General features: G+C 44.4%; 1 protein-coding gene across 1 annotated transcript in view; it reads left to right on the top strand.

The window, feature by feature from the left end:
• Window positions 1–4,790: 4,790 nt before the first annotated feature.
• Window positions 4,791–16,417, top strand: part of LOC121290488 (guanylate cyclase soluble subunit beta-2-like) — a 69,143-nt gene continuing 57,516 nt past the window's right edge. Inside the window, exons 1-3 of the mRNA XM_041210925.1 lie at window positions 4,791–4,989; window positions 9,390–9,529; window positions 12,681–12,754. Of these exons, the coding sequence (XP_041066859.1) occupies window positions 4,791–4,989; window positions 9,390–9,529; window positions 12,681–12,754 (413 nt within the window). The remainder of the gene's footprint in view (window positions 4,990–9,389; window positions 9,530–12,680; window positions 12,755–16,417) is intronic.

Here is a 16,417-nt window from a genome sequence, read left to right as displayed (position 1 = left end):
CTTTGGAAGCAGCGAGTTGCAGCAGCCACCAAAGAGACATCCTCCAATGAGCTCGGGGCTGAGCTGGGCTCCAAGCCCTACCAAGTTGATTGGTCAATAGGTGATGCCTGTTCTGCTGAGTATTCCCAACACCATTTGTTATTATCTTGTGCCGCAGCATCTGTAGTGTTTCGCTTTTGCTGTTTAATGAGAACAGTTTGGTGCAATTTTCTCTGGCGTTTCTGATACCAGGTGACCATTCTGTGCTTCATTTCACCCTGTGTTTTATTGTCACTCCCGAAAGAATGGGAAGAATGAAACTGCTTGGCTGTTTAATGAGGTAAAGTGAGCCCACCGGCTCGGAGCCCAGCTCAGCCCTGAGCTCATTGGAGGACGTCTCTTTGGTGGCTGCTGCAACTCACTGCTTCCACTCAAATGGTGCCTGATACTGAATTTATCACATGCCCTCAGAATAATACAGATTGGCATGAGCAACTAACACACTCGGCGTATGTGAGATAAGCAACTCATGGTCTCATACATCCAAGGAGCATAGTGCAGCTACAACGATAACCATTCAAAATCCTATTTCCTAGTTTAGGAATTTATTCTTCCCCACCATGTTCATCATAGGAGCCTGTTCAACCACTCAGAACATGACTGATCTGTATTTATCCACCCTTCTTCCATATCCCTTAATGTTGCCTAACAAAAATCTATCTCTCAGTTTTGACATTTTCAACTGACTTACACTTAATAGTTTTTAGGTGGAGAGAGTTCTAAACTTTTATAATCTATTGTGTGAAGAAATACTTCCTGGCATCACTCCTGGACTCTAATTTTAGGCTTATGTTTGGGACTCACATGTCTGAGACAGTTTCTCTCTAACTACCCTATCAAATCCTTAGAAATACTTAATTAGATCAACGCTTAACTGACTATACTCAAGAGAATACAAGCCAAGGCAATGCAACTGTCTTCATAATTTAAGTTTCTTTAAGTCCTGTTATCATTCTGGTGAATCGTGCTGCACCGCCTCCAAGCCAATACATTCTTCCTGAACTGAACGCAGAGCGCCTGGTGCATTTTAATCAGACTTTTATTCAACTCAGGCATCACAGTTCAGTGAAGTATGAGAATCTCAAGAGTTAGGGAACCATCACGAGACTGTTAATTGTTCACATTTCTACCCAGTGATTTCGAACGGCCATATGAAAGGATTGTGTGTGTACTGAGGGGAATGCTGCATTGTTGGAGGTACCATCTTTCAGCTGAGACCTTAAACTGAGGCCCCGTTTGTCCTCTCAGATAGATGTAAAAGATCCCGAGGCACTATTTTGAAGAGCAGAGGAGTTATTCCCAGTGTCCTGGAAAATGTTTATCCCTCAACCGACATCACTAAAACTGTTTCTATGACCATAACCTCATTTCTGTTTGTAGGATCTTGCTGAGTGCAAACCAGTTGCTGCATTTCTTATATTGCAAAGTGATTACACTTCAAAATTAATTAATTGGCTGTAAAGTGCTTTGAGGTGTCTTAGGGTCATGAAAGGTGCTATATAAATGCAAGTGTTTTTTTTTCTAAATGTACTTAGCTTAGTCACCACTTAGTCACACTTTAACGTAAACTATTCAGTGAAATAAAAGAGAAACTGCACTTACAGCATCTTCCAGCTGTGTTTCTCCTTGACAGGATGAATCCTATTAATACCTCAACAGGTTTTAAATTGTCTCCTCTTCGCAAGGCTGTACATATCCTATGCGTGCATCCATTAGTATTTTACAGATGCGACAGTATTCAGATTACAGTCACAACAAATTCACTAGCTGGCCTGCTCCCCTGATTTCACTTGCTTCAGGCTGACACTTTTCCTTGGGATGTCTGATTACGATACATCAGCAAACTTAGTTTGATCCACCTGAGCAGCCCACAACACCTACCTGCTAGTGAGCGGTTACCTTGTGCAAAGAACACAGCCTTACCCTGTAGCATGCCAATAGGCCACAAGAGTCATACGGACTCGAAACGTTAACTGTGTTCCTCTCTGCAGATGCTGTCAGACCTGCTGAGTTTTTCCAGCTATTTTTGTTTTTACCACAAACTCTGATGCAGCATCTGCCATTTGCAACTGCCCCCAACTCACAGCAAAACCACATAAAGCACAGAAGCACTGTATTTGTTATGTTACGCTGTCAGCTATTGCGCAGTTGGTAGCACTTTGACAGCACCTTCCAAATGTGCAGCCTCTACCACCTAGAAGCACCAGGGCAGCAGGTACATGGGAACACCTTCACCTGCAAGTTCCCCTCCAGGCCGCTCACCATCCTGACTTGGAACAATGTCACCGTTCCTTCGCTGTCGCTGGGTCAAAAACGGGGGACAGCACTGTCGGTGTACCTACACCACATGGACTGCAGCCGTTCAAGAAGGCAGCTCACCACCACCTTCTCAAGGGCAGCTAGGGATGGGTAATAAGTTTTGGCTTTGCCAGCAATGCCCTCACCCTATGAAAGAATAAAACTCTTGCCTTTCTGTGAGAGGATCATGGGTTCAATGTGCTCTCCAGCAACTTGTTAATCTAGGTTTGACACTCCAGTGCAGTACTGGTGTGTTACTGCCTTTTGGATGAGACATTAAACCAAGACCCTGCCTCAGACCCACAGCACTATTCAAGGAAAGAACAGCGGAGATCCCCCCTCTTGTCCGGGCCAAAATTTATCCCTTAACCAACATCTAAAATATATAAAAACAAAAAAACTGCGGATGCTGGAAATCCAAAACAAAAACAGAATTACCTGGAAAAACTCAGCAGGTCTGGCAGCATCAGCGGAGAAGAAAAGAGTTGACGTTTTGAGTCCTCATAACCCTTCAACAGAACTTGAGTTCGAGTCCAAGAAAGAGTTGTAATATAAGCTGGTTTAAGGTGTGTGGGTGGGGGCGGAGAGAGAGAGAGAGAGAAGTGGAGGGTGTTGGTGTGGTTGTAGGGACAAACAAGCAGTGATAGAAGCAGATCATCAAAATATGTCACCAACAATAGAACAAAAGAACACATAGGTGTTAAAGTTGGTGATATTATCTAAACGAATGTGCTAATTAAGAATGGATGGTAGGGCACTCAAGGTATAGCTCTAGTGGGGGTGGAGAGAGCATAAAATATATTATCTGACCATTTACCTCAGTGCTCTTTGTGGGAGTTTGCTGTGTGCAAATTGGCTTTTGCATTTTGCAACATTGCAACAGTCACTACAGTTCAAAAGTACTTTGTTTAGTAAAGTACTTTGAAATACCCTGAGGTTGCGAAAGGCTCAATCTAAATGCAAGTTCTTCTTTCTTTCTTAACATGGCCAGTAAGGTCACAGCCAACACATCAGATGAATTAACCTTGTGCAGTATGATTTTCCCCAAAGTATCTATAACCCTGTCAAAAACAACCCAATGCACGTCTTCACTGCGGTAATCAGTGGAGTTACTTCTCCTGAGCAGCAACTTGCCAGGGTGTGACACCCACACGGACATGTTGCACTCTCTAATGTTGCTGCTCGGAAACCTGCAAATAACACAAGTGCTACACTCATTCGTAATTGTAACTCTCAGACTGTGGTTTGTCCTGTTAAATAGATGGACTTGTATGGCTGGTTAAACTGACATAACTGGCTGGCAATAGGGAATCATTTACAGTTACCCAGATCCATGGGCTCATCGAGCAGTACAGCTTTTCTGAAAACCAGGCAACATTGTACTTGAAGTAATAAGGTACATATTATTCATTGGAACATAGGATTGGGAAGAGGCTAATCAGCCCCTTGGGCCCATTTCACCATTCAGTTAGATCATGGCTGATCTGTACCTCAGCCCCATTTACCCACCTAAACTCCATATCCCTTAGCGAACAAAAAACTATCGAGTTCAGTCTTGAAAACTCTAATTGACCTCCAACATCCATAGCCTTTTGGAAGAGAGAGTTCCAGATTCCTACCACTCTTTGAGCAGAACTGTTTTCACTCCTAACCCAAACATTTTGTAGTTTTGTTCCCTTGTTCTTGATTTCCCCCACTAGAGAAAACAGTTTCTATCTATTCTACTAAAGCATTTTATCATTCTAAACACCTTGAAGGAATCATCCCTCAATGTCCTAAACTCAAGGGAATGAGTCAAGTGTTGAGTGCAGGTACTTGGCAGTTACCTGAAGGACTAACTGAGCCCAAGTACGTCATGCAATCAGGAACAGAATTCTCCCCTTTGCAGAAGAGAGCAGAACTTCTGCTAGCCCTCTAGGGTCATAATCCTGTGCTGAGGGGCTCATCGGCTACACATAGGAATCTCCAAATGACATTCCTGTTGCTGAGTGCAAGCCCGCCAGTGAGGAAGCTCTGGGTGCTGCAGCAGGGAAGGAGCTGGGTTGCATCACAAGTGGTGGTGAGGGACCCTCAAGGCACAGGAGAACTCTAAAGATGCTGGGAACTGAAGGCAGAGGCAGTGCTAGTTCTGGCTAGAGGGGCCTAGCTGGGAAACCAGGAAATTTCGACATGCCTGGTCTAAAGACCGAGTCAGGAACTTCCCAGACTCTCAGGCTGCACCCGGAGGCTGAACAAGGAGGCTGGAGGCTGTTGAGTTCTTCGGTTTATTGCAAACATACCAATTACACAACAGGGATTGGTAAAACATGAACGTGGGTGAGTTATTTGAAGATAAGACTACATATGCATAATGGTAACTGGGAAGTCAGGTAACATGTCTGACCTATAGGACTCCTGCTCTGTTGTGTCTACAGAGTCATTATGTATCACATCTTGTCTTGTGCTGGGTAGTGATGGACAGCAATTTAGGATATGCCCCTTTAAGCTACATCAAAACAGAGATGGAAGTTTCTGCGAGTGAAATGGAGATGCTCTGCCAAATGACCTCAAAATGGTTGACAAATGGGGTCATGACCCCTGGCATCCACCTCCAACCTGCTGCAGCACTCTCCACAGACCAGGAGAGCTTGGCAGAGACTGATGCCAGCACAGGTAAGTGAGGGGAGGATAAATTAGAGGAAACAATGACCACTTTTTGCTACTAATTCAGGCCTTCCAGCAGGTCATACCAGGGAGCGTTGGTAGTAAAGGTTGGTGCAAGGCTAGGCCTCAACCCTTGTTAGCACTGAGCAGGGAAGGGATGGTCAATGGCAGTCCTGCTAGGGATCAAGTGTGGGAGGTCAGAGGTTGAAGTACGATGTGGTGATAGGTTTCGCTGCCAAGTACACCACCATCCCATCCAACTTCAGTGGAATCGCCGAAGAAAAGTGGTCTTTGTGATTGATGCACGTTATTGGAAAAGTACTTGTATCACCATATGAGTAGAGATCACTCAACACAACACTCCTGGGAAAACAGCAATAACATCACCTGGGAACCTTGATTGTACGCAACTCATTTCCTGGCCAAGAGGTTCAGTGGTTGGAAAGTAGGCACAGCATGAGCCAAAACATCCAACATTCAACACCCACTTTCTGCTGGCTGCTTAATGTCAGAAATGGTCTCCCTCAATGCTTATTGCTGGTCCCACCTTCCTCTGATGAATATTGAACTAAGCGGTTAGTTTTTGCCAAGTGAAGATGAATCATTTGAATTTGGATTGATTCACTGTTCAGATATACATAAAGGTGAGGTGACTGCTCTTGACATCACAGTAACACTTGACCAAGTGCAGCATCAAGGAACCCTGGCAAAACTGAAGTCAATGGGAATCAGGTGGAAAACTCTATGCTGGTTGGAGTCATACTTAGCACAAAGGGAGATGGTTGTGGTTGTTGAGGTCAATCATCTCAGCTCCAGGACATCACTGCAGGAGTTCCTCAGGGTAGATTCCTCGGCCCAACCATCTTCAGCTGCTTCATCAATGACCTTCGTTCCATTATAAGGTCAGAAGTGGGGATGTTCACTGATGATTGCACAATGTTAAGCACCATTCACGATTCCTCAGATACTGAAGCAGTCCATGTCCAAATGCAACAAGACCTGGGCAACTTTCAGGCTTGGGCGGATAAGAGGCAAGTAACACTCGTGCCATACAAGTGTCAGGCATTGACTATCTCCGACAAGAGAGAACCTATCGTCCCTTGACATTCAATGGCTTTACCATCACTGAATCCCTCACTATTAACATCCTCAGGGTTATCATTGACCAGAAACTGAACTAGACTAGCCATATAAATACTGTGGCTACAAGGGCAGGTCAGAGGCTGGGAATTCTGAGACAAATAACTCACCTCCTGACTCTCCAAAGCCTGTCCACCATTTATAAGGCACAAGTCAGGAGTGTGATGGAATATTCTCCATTTGCCTGGATGAGTGCAGCTCCCACAACACCCAAGAAGCTTGACACTGTCCAGGACAAAGCAGCCCACTTGATTGGCACCCCATACACCAACTTAAACATTCACTCCCTCCACCACTGATGCACAGTAGCAGCAGTGTGTACCATCTATAAGATGCACTGCAGGAACTCACCAAGGTTCCTTAGACAGTGACTTCTAAACCCACGACCACTACCATCTAGAAGGACAAGGGCAGCAGGTAGATGGGAACACCACCACCTGGAATTTCCCCTCCAAGCCACACACCATCCTGACTTGGAAATATATCGCAGTTCCTTCAGTGTTGCTGGGTCAAAATCCTGGTACCCCCTCCCCAGAAGAAGAGGGTTTACCTGCACCAAATGGACTGCAGTGGTTCTTCTCAAGGGCAATTAGGGATGGGTAATAAATGCTAGTCTAGCCAGCAATGCCCGCAACCCATGAAAAAATACAAGAAAGACCATCAAAGCCTCGTTTTAAAATTCTCATCCTTGTTTCCAAATTTTTCTATGGTCTCACCCCTCCCTATCTCTATAACTTCTTTCAGACCTACAATCCTCTGTCATCTCTGTGTTCCTCTAATTATGGCCTCTTGTGCATTCCCTTCTCATGACTTCCTTCACCTGACCATTGCCATGTCTTCAGTCGCCTAGATACTAAGCTTTGGAATTCCCTCCTTAAACCTCTCCACATCTCCATCTTTCTTCATTCTTTAAGGCTCTCCTGAAAACCAACACCTTTGACCAAGCTTTTGGACACCTGTCCTAAAGTCTCCTTATGTGCTCATGCCAGTTCTTTTTATAGTCCTGCGAAGTACTTTGGGCAGCGTTACTATGGTAGAAGTGCTATGTAAATACAAGTTGTTGTTGTTATAAAAGAGATACCATGAGCTGTTTGCACAATGGTTAATTCTGGATATAGAAATGTGTCCTGGAACTTTCTGGAGCTGGTGGAAAAGTGGGTGAGGTTGGCAAATGAGAAAAATTGCTGTTGTGCCCTAACAGTGCCTCTAGCAGCAGGATCGTAACAGTGAACGGTAGTGTTTGCCACCATCTTCAATCTTTCAGAAGTGTCATAATTACTGCACACTGTGCTAAAGTTGGGGCAAATGAAGATTCTTACAAGGTTTGGTTGGAAAATGGGACTCAAAGCTCCAAATCAGGGCAGGTGGTGACCCAACTGAGGGTCCTTCCAATTCAGGCGTCAACAGTTGACACAACACAGGGATTATCTGTTTGGTGAAGCTAGTCAATCAGGGTCAGATCTTCCTAAACATGGCCAAGTCTGAGGCAGGACTCAGGCTCCAGTTCTTCTCCTCTGCTGATTTACACATTGCCCATCCTGCTTCCCTTCAGGACATCTCAGCACTTACTGAGGTCTGGCATTAATGGTCATTTACATAACTTTGATAATCCTGCATTCTCAAAGAGGATTGTTTCCAGGACTGTCACTCACCTCATCTCCTCTGGGGATCTTCCTCCCACGGCTTCCAACCTGATAGTCGCCCAACCTCGGACGGCCCGCTTCTACCTCCTACCCAAAATCCACAAACAGAACTGTCCCGGTAGACCGATCGTCTCAGCTTGTTCCTGCCCCACAGAACTCATTTCTCGTTATCTTGACTCCCTTCTCTCTCCCCTTGTCCAGTCCCTTCCCACCTACATCCGTGATTCCTCTGACACCTTACGTCACATCGACAATTTCCAGTTCCCTGGCCCCAACCGCTTCCTATTCACCATGGACGTCCAATCCCTCTACACCTCCATCCCCCACCAGGATGGTCTGAGGGCCCTTAGCTTCTTCCTCGAACAGAGGCCCGAACAATCCCCATCCACCACTACTCTCCTCCATCTAACTGAACTTGTTCTCACACTGAAAAATTTCTCCTTCAACTCCTCTCACTTCCTCCAAATAAAAGGTGTGGTTATGGGTACCCGCATGGGCCCCAGCTATGCCTGTCTCTTTATGGGGTATGTGGAACATTCTTTGTTCCAGTCCTACTCCGGCCCCCTTCCACAACTCTTTCTCCGGTACATCGATGATTACCTCAGTGCTGCTTCATGCTCTCGTCGGGACTTGGAAAAATTTATTAATTTTGCTTCCAATCTCCACCCTTCCATCATTTTCACGTGGTCCATCTCTGACACTTCCCTTCCCTTCCTTGACCTCTCTGTCTCAATCTCTGGTGATAGACTGTCCACCAATATCCATTACAAACCTACCGACTCCCACAGCTACCTCGACTACATCTCCTCACACCCCGCTTTCTGTAAGGACTCCATCCTATTCTCTCAGTTCCTTCGCCTCCGTCGCATCTGTTCCAATGATGCTACCTTCAAAAGCAGTTCCTCTGACATGTCCTCCTTCTTCCTTAACCAAGGTTTTCCACCCACGGTCGTTGACAGGGCCCTCAACCGTGTCCGGCCCATCTCCCACGCATCCACCCTCACGCCTTCTCCTCCCTCCCAAAAACATGATATGGTCCCCCTTGTCCTCACTTATCACCCCACCAGCCTCCGCATTCAAAGGATCATCCTCCGCCATTTCCGCCAACTCCAGCATGATGCCATCACCAAACACATCTTCCCTTCACCCCCCCTGTCGACATTCTGTAGGGATCATTCCCTCTGGGACACCCTGGTCCACTCCTCCATCACCCACTACTCCTCAACCCCCACCTATGGCACCTCCCCATGCCCACGCAAAAGATGTAACACCTGTCCCTTCACTTCCTCTCTCCTCATAATATCACCAACTTTAACACCTATGTGTTCTTTTGTTCTATTATTGGTGACATCTTTTGATGATCTGCTTCTATCACTGCTTGTTTGTCCCTACAACCACACCAACACCCTCCACTTCTCTCTCTCTCTCTCTCTCTCTCTCTCCCCCCCCCCCCCCCCCCCCCCCACACACACACCTTAAACCAGCTTATATTTCAACTCCTTCTTGGACTCGAACTCAAGTTCTGTTGAAGGGTCATGAGGACTCGAAACGTCAACTCTTTTCTTCTCCGCTGATGCTGCCAGACCTGCTGAGTTTTTCCAGGTAATTCTGTTTTTGTTCTCAAAGAGGAACCAGGTGTGGAAGTGCAACTCTGGTGCCAGTTTTGGGACCACATTGGGAGCAGAGAATTGATGAATTTGCCGTTAAACAAATGGACGGTGGTGGCAAGCATGTCATTTCCCACAAGCCACAAAGCCAATGCTCAAGTTAGCAAAACCTGAGGAAAAGGGCCCGGAATTGCACTGCCCTGCACCTCCAAACATTGAACACATGGTGGCGGCACATTTGAAAAGTAAAGGGTTCCTGCAAAAATGCAGAATTTTTTGTCACTTGGGGAAAATCTTATATGATTCATTGTGATAAAACAGAAAAATGAAGGTGCTGCTGAGAGCTGGAGCTATGGAGCTATATATAAGTTTACTCCAAAGGTCTGTGGAGTGAACCATTCACTGTAAGATGGTATAACCGCAAATAGATGCCAATGCCTTACATCAGATCAATTATATTTTGTATATTGTAATAGCAGTTAATATCGAAAACATTTGCAATTTATTGTATGTAATTGAACAATTAAACGTAAAGCATCTTCAATTGATATTATTTCAGTTATATAATTGCTACATTAATAGTATCTGCAATGTCTATAGTCTTGTTCAATTGTAGTTTTGAGGGACTGTAGTAGTACATTACCATAGCTATGTTTCACTAGTATAATTTAATTGATTATAACATTACATGATTGTTGAGTAATTCAACTGCATATTGTTTTACTGTGGTATTTAATTGTAACATTGTTCAACTGTAGTTTTTGATTGTATGATTACAGTATTGCATATTGTAGCAATGTTTAATTGATGTTTGGCTCTCGTATTATTGCAGTATTACACAAGTATTTGCTTAGTATTATAATTGCAGTGTTTGAAGATAGCATTTCACTGTTATTACATCTGGGTGATATTTGTAATTGGCCGCATGCTGATAGTATTTAAGTAATTATCACATTTGTTTAGTATTATATGTTTGATGGCCGCGTTTGATTAATATTGCATGATTTTATATGCTAATTTTGGCAAGAATTGAAGATGAAAGGACCAAGGAAATACTTGGGTGGGCTGTTTCTTTGATGCGGTGGAATAAAGGAGCGAATGTTCAAAAAAATTCCTCCCTGCTTTGGGACAGTTCTCTCTCAGCTGGGTTGTCCTAGGGCGGGAGTGACAAGCTAAACAGACAGGACTGAGGGGGAGTCAGAGGCAGTGGGAGCTGCTACTTCAGGAACAGCTCCCAGCCACCTAGTGCTGAGTCCATAAACGGCACTGAAATAGATAACGGACCCACCGAGAGCTGTGGACATGGTAAGTGAATGGCGACTCTCGGCTTCAGATATCCTCCCGTCTGATTTTATCCTTACCCCACGTTTCAGGGACCCCTCTTCCCTTTTCATTTCACTCCTGATTTCTCCCACTGCTCCCTCTGTCACTCTCTCCGAGCTGCCCTTCTGTCTTCCTACTTTCGCAGCGAATTGGCTTCAATTGTTTTCCTATCAGGAGATAGGATCAATGTGCTGGTCAAACAGAGGAGGTCACAAAGAAGAGGAAAGAGACAATCTTAAGTCCTGTTCTTCGCCGTGAGCATCGGTCACTAGAGATATTTAACCCACGAGTCCCTGTGAGTAAAGTATTCGGGATGGGAGTTTAAAAACTGCACCTATTTCAACATTTAATGTAATGAAAATTAGAGATAACTGGAGATCACATTTGCTGTAAATTGGCTTCAGAAAGGCATAAGTATGAAGTTTCGAAAACTCACATTTGTTCCCACAAGTAAACGGGTTCCATTATCCTCATATGGGAGAGTCAGTTGACATTCTCCCTATTGCTTTATTCACACCAACACTGCAGCTTATGTTTGCTCTGGGATGGGTCAGTTTATGGGGAATGTTACAACCAGAGGTTTTTCACATTAAGCAAATCACGATCACTTGTGGAAACAAAGACAAACTCTTCCCTTGATACGTAAACTCCCCACTGAACCAAAGACACTTGGGTTGAATTCTGGTGCAGCCCCTTTCATCAGAAACAGCATCTACTTTCCAAATATTCTCGCTATCGCGTGTGTGGCTTCCATTATTTCTTTTTTAAAAAATTTCAAATTGCCAGCATTTGCAGTTTTTTTCCCCCAAACATATAGAATAACTCTAGGAACCAGCACACTGCCACTTTTGAAGGAGCCACACCCTGGGGAGAGCATAGGTCTCCCTACCCTGCTTCAAGAGGAGGACTTGCTTCATTCAGTTGGGAGGAACAAGGGGAGGCCATTCAGTCCCGGGGGGTGTCCCACATTCAATTACAATACAGTTAATCCCTACCTCAGCCCCCTTTTTACCTGCCTTAGTTTAATATTCCCTGATACCCTTAGCCAACAAAAAATCCATCAACCTCAGCCTTTCAAACTCCAGCCGAGCCCCGAGAATCCACAGGAGAGAGTTCCAGATTCCCAACACCCTTTTAAGCAAAGAAAATAAGCGAAGTTAGGACAGCAATGGTCCACTCTCTGCTTTGTAGCGACCCAGCATCAATAGGGTCACCAACTCTGGTTGGGTTCTTTCCTGGGTGGTGGGGGGCGGAGACAGGTTTCGCTACTAATCCCCCACCTCCAACTAGCCGGCTTCTGCACTCCTGTCATTGGTCGATTTGTCAGCCAACAGCTTCATTCCAGTGCAGCCAATCAGAAAATGAACAGATTCCTCATTGCTCGATTGGATGATTCCTGACTGTCAGTCAAACAGACTTTCTCCCCCCCCCCCCCCCCCACCACTCCCCCTCCATCTCCAATAAACAACATGAAAGATAACTTTTTAAAAAAGCACTATTTTCTTTTATCGCTTCAGTGCTTTTTCTTCAGGGTTGCTCTCTGCAGTGTCCAGGAAATTCATTTTTAATTCCTGGACACCCAGGGCAATCCTGGACTGTGGCAAAGCTAAGCCACAGAACAGAACAGGTCAATGAGATGGCACGTATAGGAGGTCCCAAATAGAAAAGGATCAAGTTCCTATTGTAAGAAGTGTGGAGGACATAAACAGGAGCTTGGATATGTGTCAATCCGTGGTGACAGCGGTCAGTGCAATAGGTGTGTCTCATTCTTAGGCAGTCTTTGGGATTGAGGGTCCTTTGGGTGCAGTGGGTTCTGAGATGGTCGATGAGTCCAGTGTGCAATCTCCAGCCTCTGCCACTGGCAGGGCAGGTGCTGCTTGCAGAGTGCGGCAGATGAGGTGGTTGGAGCTTTGTGTGCTCCCTTGATCCCCCTTTACAACGTGAGCAGAATAATAGGACAGCACTTAAATCTGCTTTTATCTTTCAGTATGGATTCATTAATACCTGCCTGAAATCTCTGGTGGTGGAAAAGTTTGGTGAAGACACCTGGGAGGCCCTGAGGTGTGTATTAATGATTCTGTTGAAGATTTTGAAGGGGCTTTTTCATTGTTATTGGTGTCAATTTGGACTTCAAAGTCAATGCAACTCAAAAATGAGAGTAAGGTGTAATGAGGTTGACTGATCCAACATCACTCGTTTACACGATCATCCAGTCAACATTACCCCCGTACAATGTAGAAGAAATATTCCCGAAAAATGGGCTTCCTAGTGTTCCGATGAAATGTTGTTAACTCTGTTTTTCTCCCCAGTGCTGCTACCAGACCTGCTTAGTATTTCCAACATTTTCCGTTTTTATTTTAGATTTCCAGCAAGTGCAATACTTAGCTTTTGTTGATGAGCATATTGTTGGCAACGATACCCAGTATTCAGTTTGGAATTTTTGAGGTGATTTTCTCATGAAAAATCCTTGGGCATAAGCGACGTTAATTCGCATTTTGGGCTGGAATCTTGCCTGGAAGAGAATCATGTTCTCAAACAATGGTACAATCAGCCAGGAGGAGTGGATTCGGTGTGGGATGCGTCGTTCCTTTGCACAGATTGCAACAATAGCTGCAGCAGGAAGACATTGGGCACCTTGGTGTTTTTAAAAAAAACACATTGATCCCCGTGGGCCAGGTTAGAGAGAGAGAGAGAGAGAGGTTCTTAAATAAATTAGCTCCCAAAATGTCAGTCCGGTGGTGAAAGTGTGTGGAGAGAGTGAGCCACTTGTCGATCAAGCTAGTACACTGCGCTTTCAGGGAAAGTTAAACCACCCAACCGGAGTGGTTATTATTCGATTATTTGTGCAGGTTGTGACAAGTAACTTCCTTTCTGCAGAGTGTTGTGCAATGTTTTGCTGACTGAATTAAATTTTGCCCTGCCTAGCGTCACCCTGCTCCGCCTTCACCAGACTGAAGCAGTCCATGTGTGAGATGTGAAAATCAGGTCTGGATTGCATTCTCCTTTTGTGATCCAGATAAATTGTGCTGGATTACACCTCTGTAAAACATCTTGACATTTTTTTTTTCTACATTAATCACAGAATCACAATTTCAGCAGCACAGAAGGAGGCCATTCAGCCCATCGTGTCTGCACCAGCTCTCCAAATGAGCATGATGACCTAGTGGCATTGCCCTGCCTTTTCCCCGTACCCCTGCACCTTGTTTTTATTTAAATGATCATCTAATGGCCTCTTAAATGCCTCAATTGAACCTGCCTCCACCACACTTCCAGGCAGTGCATTCCAGACCCAAAACACTTGTGTGAAAAAGTTTTTTCTCATGTCACATTTGCTGCTTTTGCAAATCACTTTAAATCTGTGCCCTCTCGATCTTGATCCTTTTACGAGTGGGAACAGCTTCTCTCTATCTACTCTGTCCAGCCCCCTCATGATTTTGAACATCTCTATCAAATCTCCTCTCGGCCTTCTTCTCTCCAAGGAGGACAGTCCCAACCTCTCCAACATATCCTCATAGCTGAAGTTTCTCATCCCTGGAACTATTCTTGTAAACCTCTTCTGCACTCTCTCCAATGCATTCACATCCTTCCTATAATATGGTGCCCAGAACTGTACACAGTGCTCCAGCTGAGGTCTAATTAGTGTCTTATATAAATTTAGCAAAACCTCCTAGCTCTTGTACTCTATGCCCCTATTAATAAAGCTATAATAACATATGCTTTATTAACTGCTCTCTTCACTGTCCTGCCACCTTCAATGATCTATGCACATATACAGCCAGGTCTTTCTGCTCCTGCAGTCCCTTCATAATTTTCACCCCTTATTTTATAATGTATCTCCATGTTCTTCCTACCAAAATGCATCACCTCACACTTCTCCACATTGAACTTCATCTGCCACCTACCTGTCCTCTCCACCAACCTGTCTATGTTCTTTTGAAGTTCTACACTGTTCTCCTTGCAGTTCACAACACTCCCAAGCTTCGTATCATGAAAATTGTCCCTTGTACACCAGGATCTAAATCATTAATATATATCAGGGAAAGCAAGGGTCCCAATACTGACCCCTTGGGAACTCCACCACACACCTTCCTCCAGCCTGAAAAATATCCATTGACTATTACCCTCTGCTTCCTACTTGTTAGCCAATTTTGTATCCATGTTGCTACTGTCCCTTTTATTCCATGAGCAACAACTTTTCTCACAAGTCTGTTGTATGGTACCATTTCAAATGCCTTTTGAAAGTCCCTGTGCACCACATCAACAGCATCACCCTCACTGACCTTTTCTGTTACCTTCAAAAAATTCCAGCAAGATAGTTAAACATGATTTCCTCTTTAGAAATCCATGCTGGCTCTTCCTTATCAGCCCATATTTTTCCATGTTACTACTAATTCTATCCCGAATAATTGTTTCTAGAATCTTGTCCACCGCTGAAGTTAAACTGACTGATCTGTAGTTGCTGGGCTTATCCCTACAAGCTTTTTTGCACTCTCCAGTCCTCTGGTACCTTCCCTGAGTCTAGGGAAGACTGAAAGATTATGGCCAGTGCCCCTGCAATTCCTACTCTCACTTCCTTTAATATCCTTGGATGCATCTTGTCCCGTCCCAGTGCCTTGTCAACTTTAAATATCAACAGTCTGTTCAACACTTCCTCTTATCGATTTTGAACCCTTCTAGTGACAGAGTTTCCTTGTCTGTCACCATGGCCTGGGTAGCATCTATCTCCTTGGTAAAGATGGATGCAAAGTATTCATTTAATACCTCAGCCTTGGCCCCTTCATCCATCTGTAAATTCCCATTTAGGACCCTAATCAGCCCTATTCCTCCTTTTACCACCCTTTTACTATTTCTATGTCTACAGAAGACTTTGGGATTCTCTTTTATATTGGCTGCTAGTCTTTTCTCAAAATCCCTTTTCACTTCTCTAATATGCTTTTTCACCTCCCTTCTGAACTTTCTGTATTCCTCTTGGTTCTCTATTGTATTTTCTTCCTGATACCTGTCATAAGCGCACTTTTTCTTCTTTATCTTAATTTCTATCTCTTTTTGCACCCAGGGATTTCTGGATTTGTTTGCCCTATCTTTCCCTTTTCATGTGCCAGGACCATTTCATTTTTGAAGGTAGCCCATTGTTCAGCTACAGTTTTTCTCACCAATCTTTCTTTCCAGTCTATCTGGCCCAGCTCCATTCTTGCCCCATCAAAGTCAGCTCTCGTCCAGTTAATCATTCTTACTCTAGATTGCCTATCATCCTTTTCTATCATCATCCTAAAATGTACAATATAATGATCACTGTCTCCTAAATGTTCCCCCACTGACACTTAATCTACTTGGCTCACCTCATTTCCAAGAACCAGTGCATCTTTTCTTGTTGGGTTGGACACATACTGCTGTAGAAAATTCTCCTGAACACAATCTGGGGACTTTTGCCCCTCTCCACCCTTTACACCACCACTGTCCCAGTCTATATTCAGGTAATTAAAGTCCCCCATTATAACTACTCTATAATGCCTGCATCTCTCTGTAATTTCCCTGCAGATTTGTTCTTTCACATCCTTGCCACTATTTGACGGTCTATAGACTACACCGAGCAAAGTAATTGCCCCTTTTTTGTTCCTTAGCTCTAGCCAAATTGATTCTGTCCTTGAACCCCCGGGATATCCTCTTTCTCCAGCGCTGCAATGCTCTCCTTAACCAATACCGCCACCCCTCCTCCTTTCCTTC

This window comes from Carcharodon carcharias, chromosome 18 (assembly GCF_017639515.1).
Source record: "Carcharodon carcharias isolate sCarCar2 chromosome 18, sCarCar2.pri, whole genome shotgun sequence".
NCBI lineage: Eukaryota > Metazoa > Chordata > Chondrichthyes > Lamniformes > Lamnidae > Carcharodon > Carcharodon carcharias.
The sequence above is the reverse complement of the archived record's forward strand: the minus strand, read 5'-3'. Positions and strand labels throughout refer to the sequence as shown.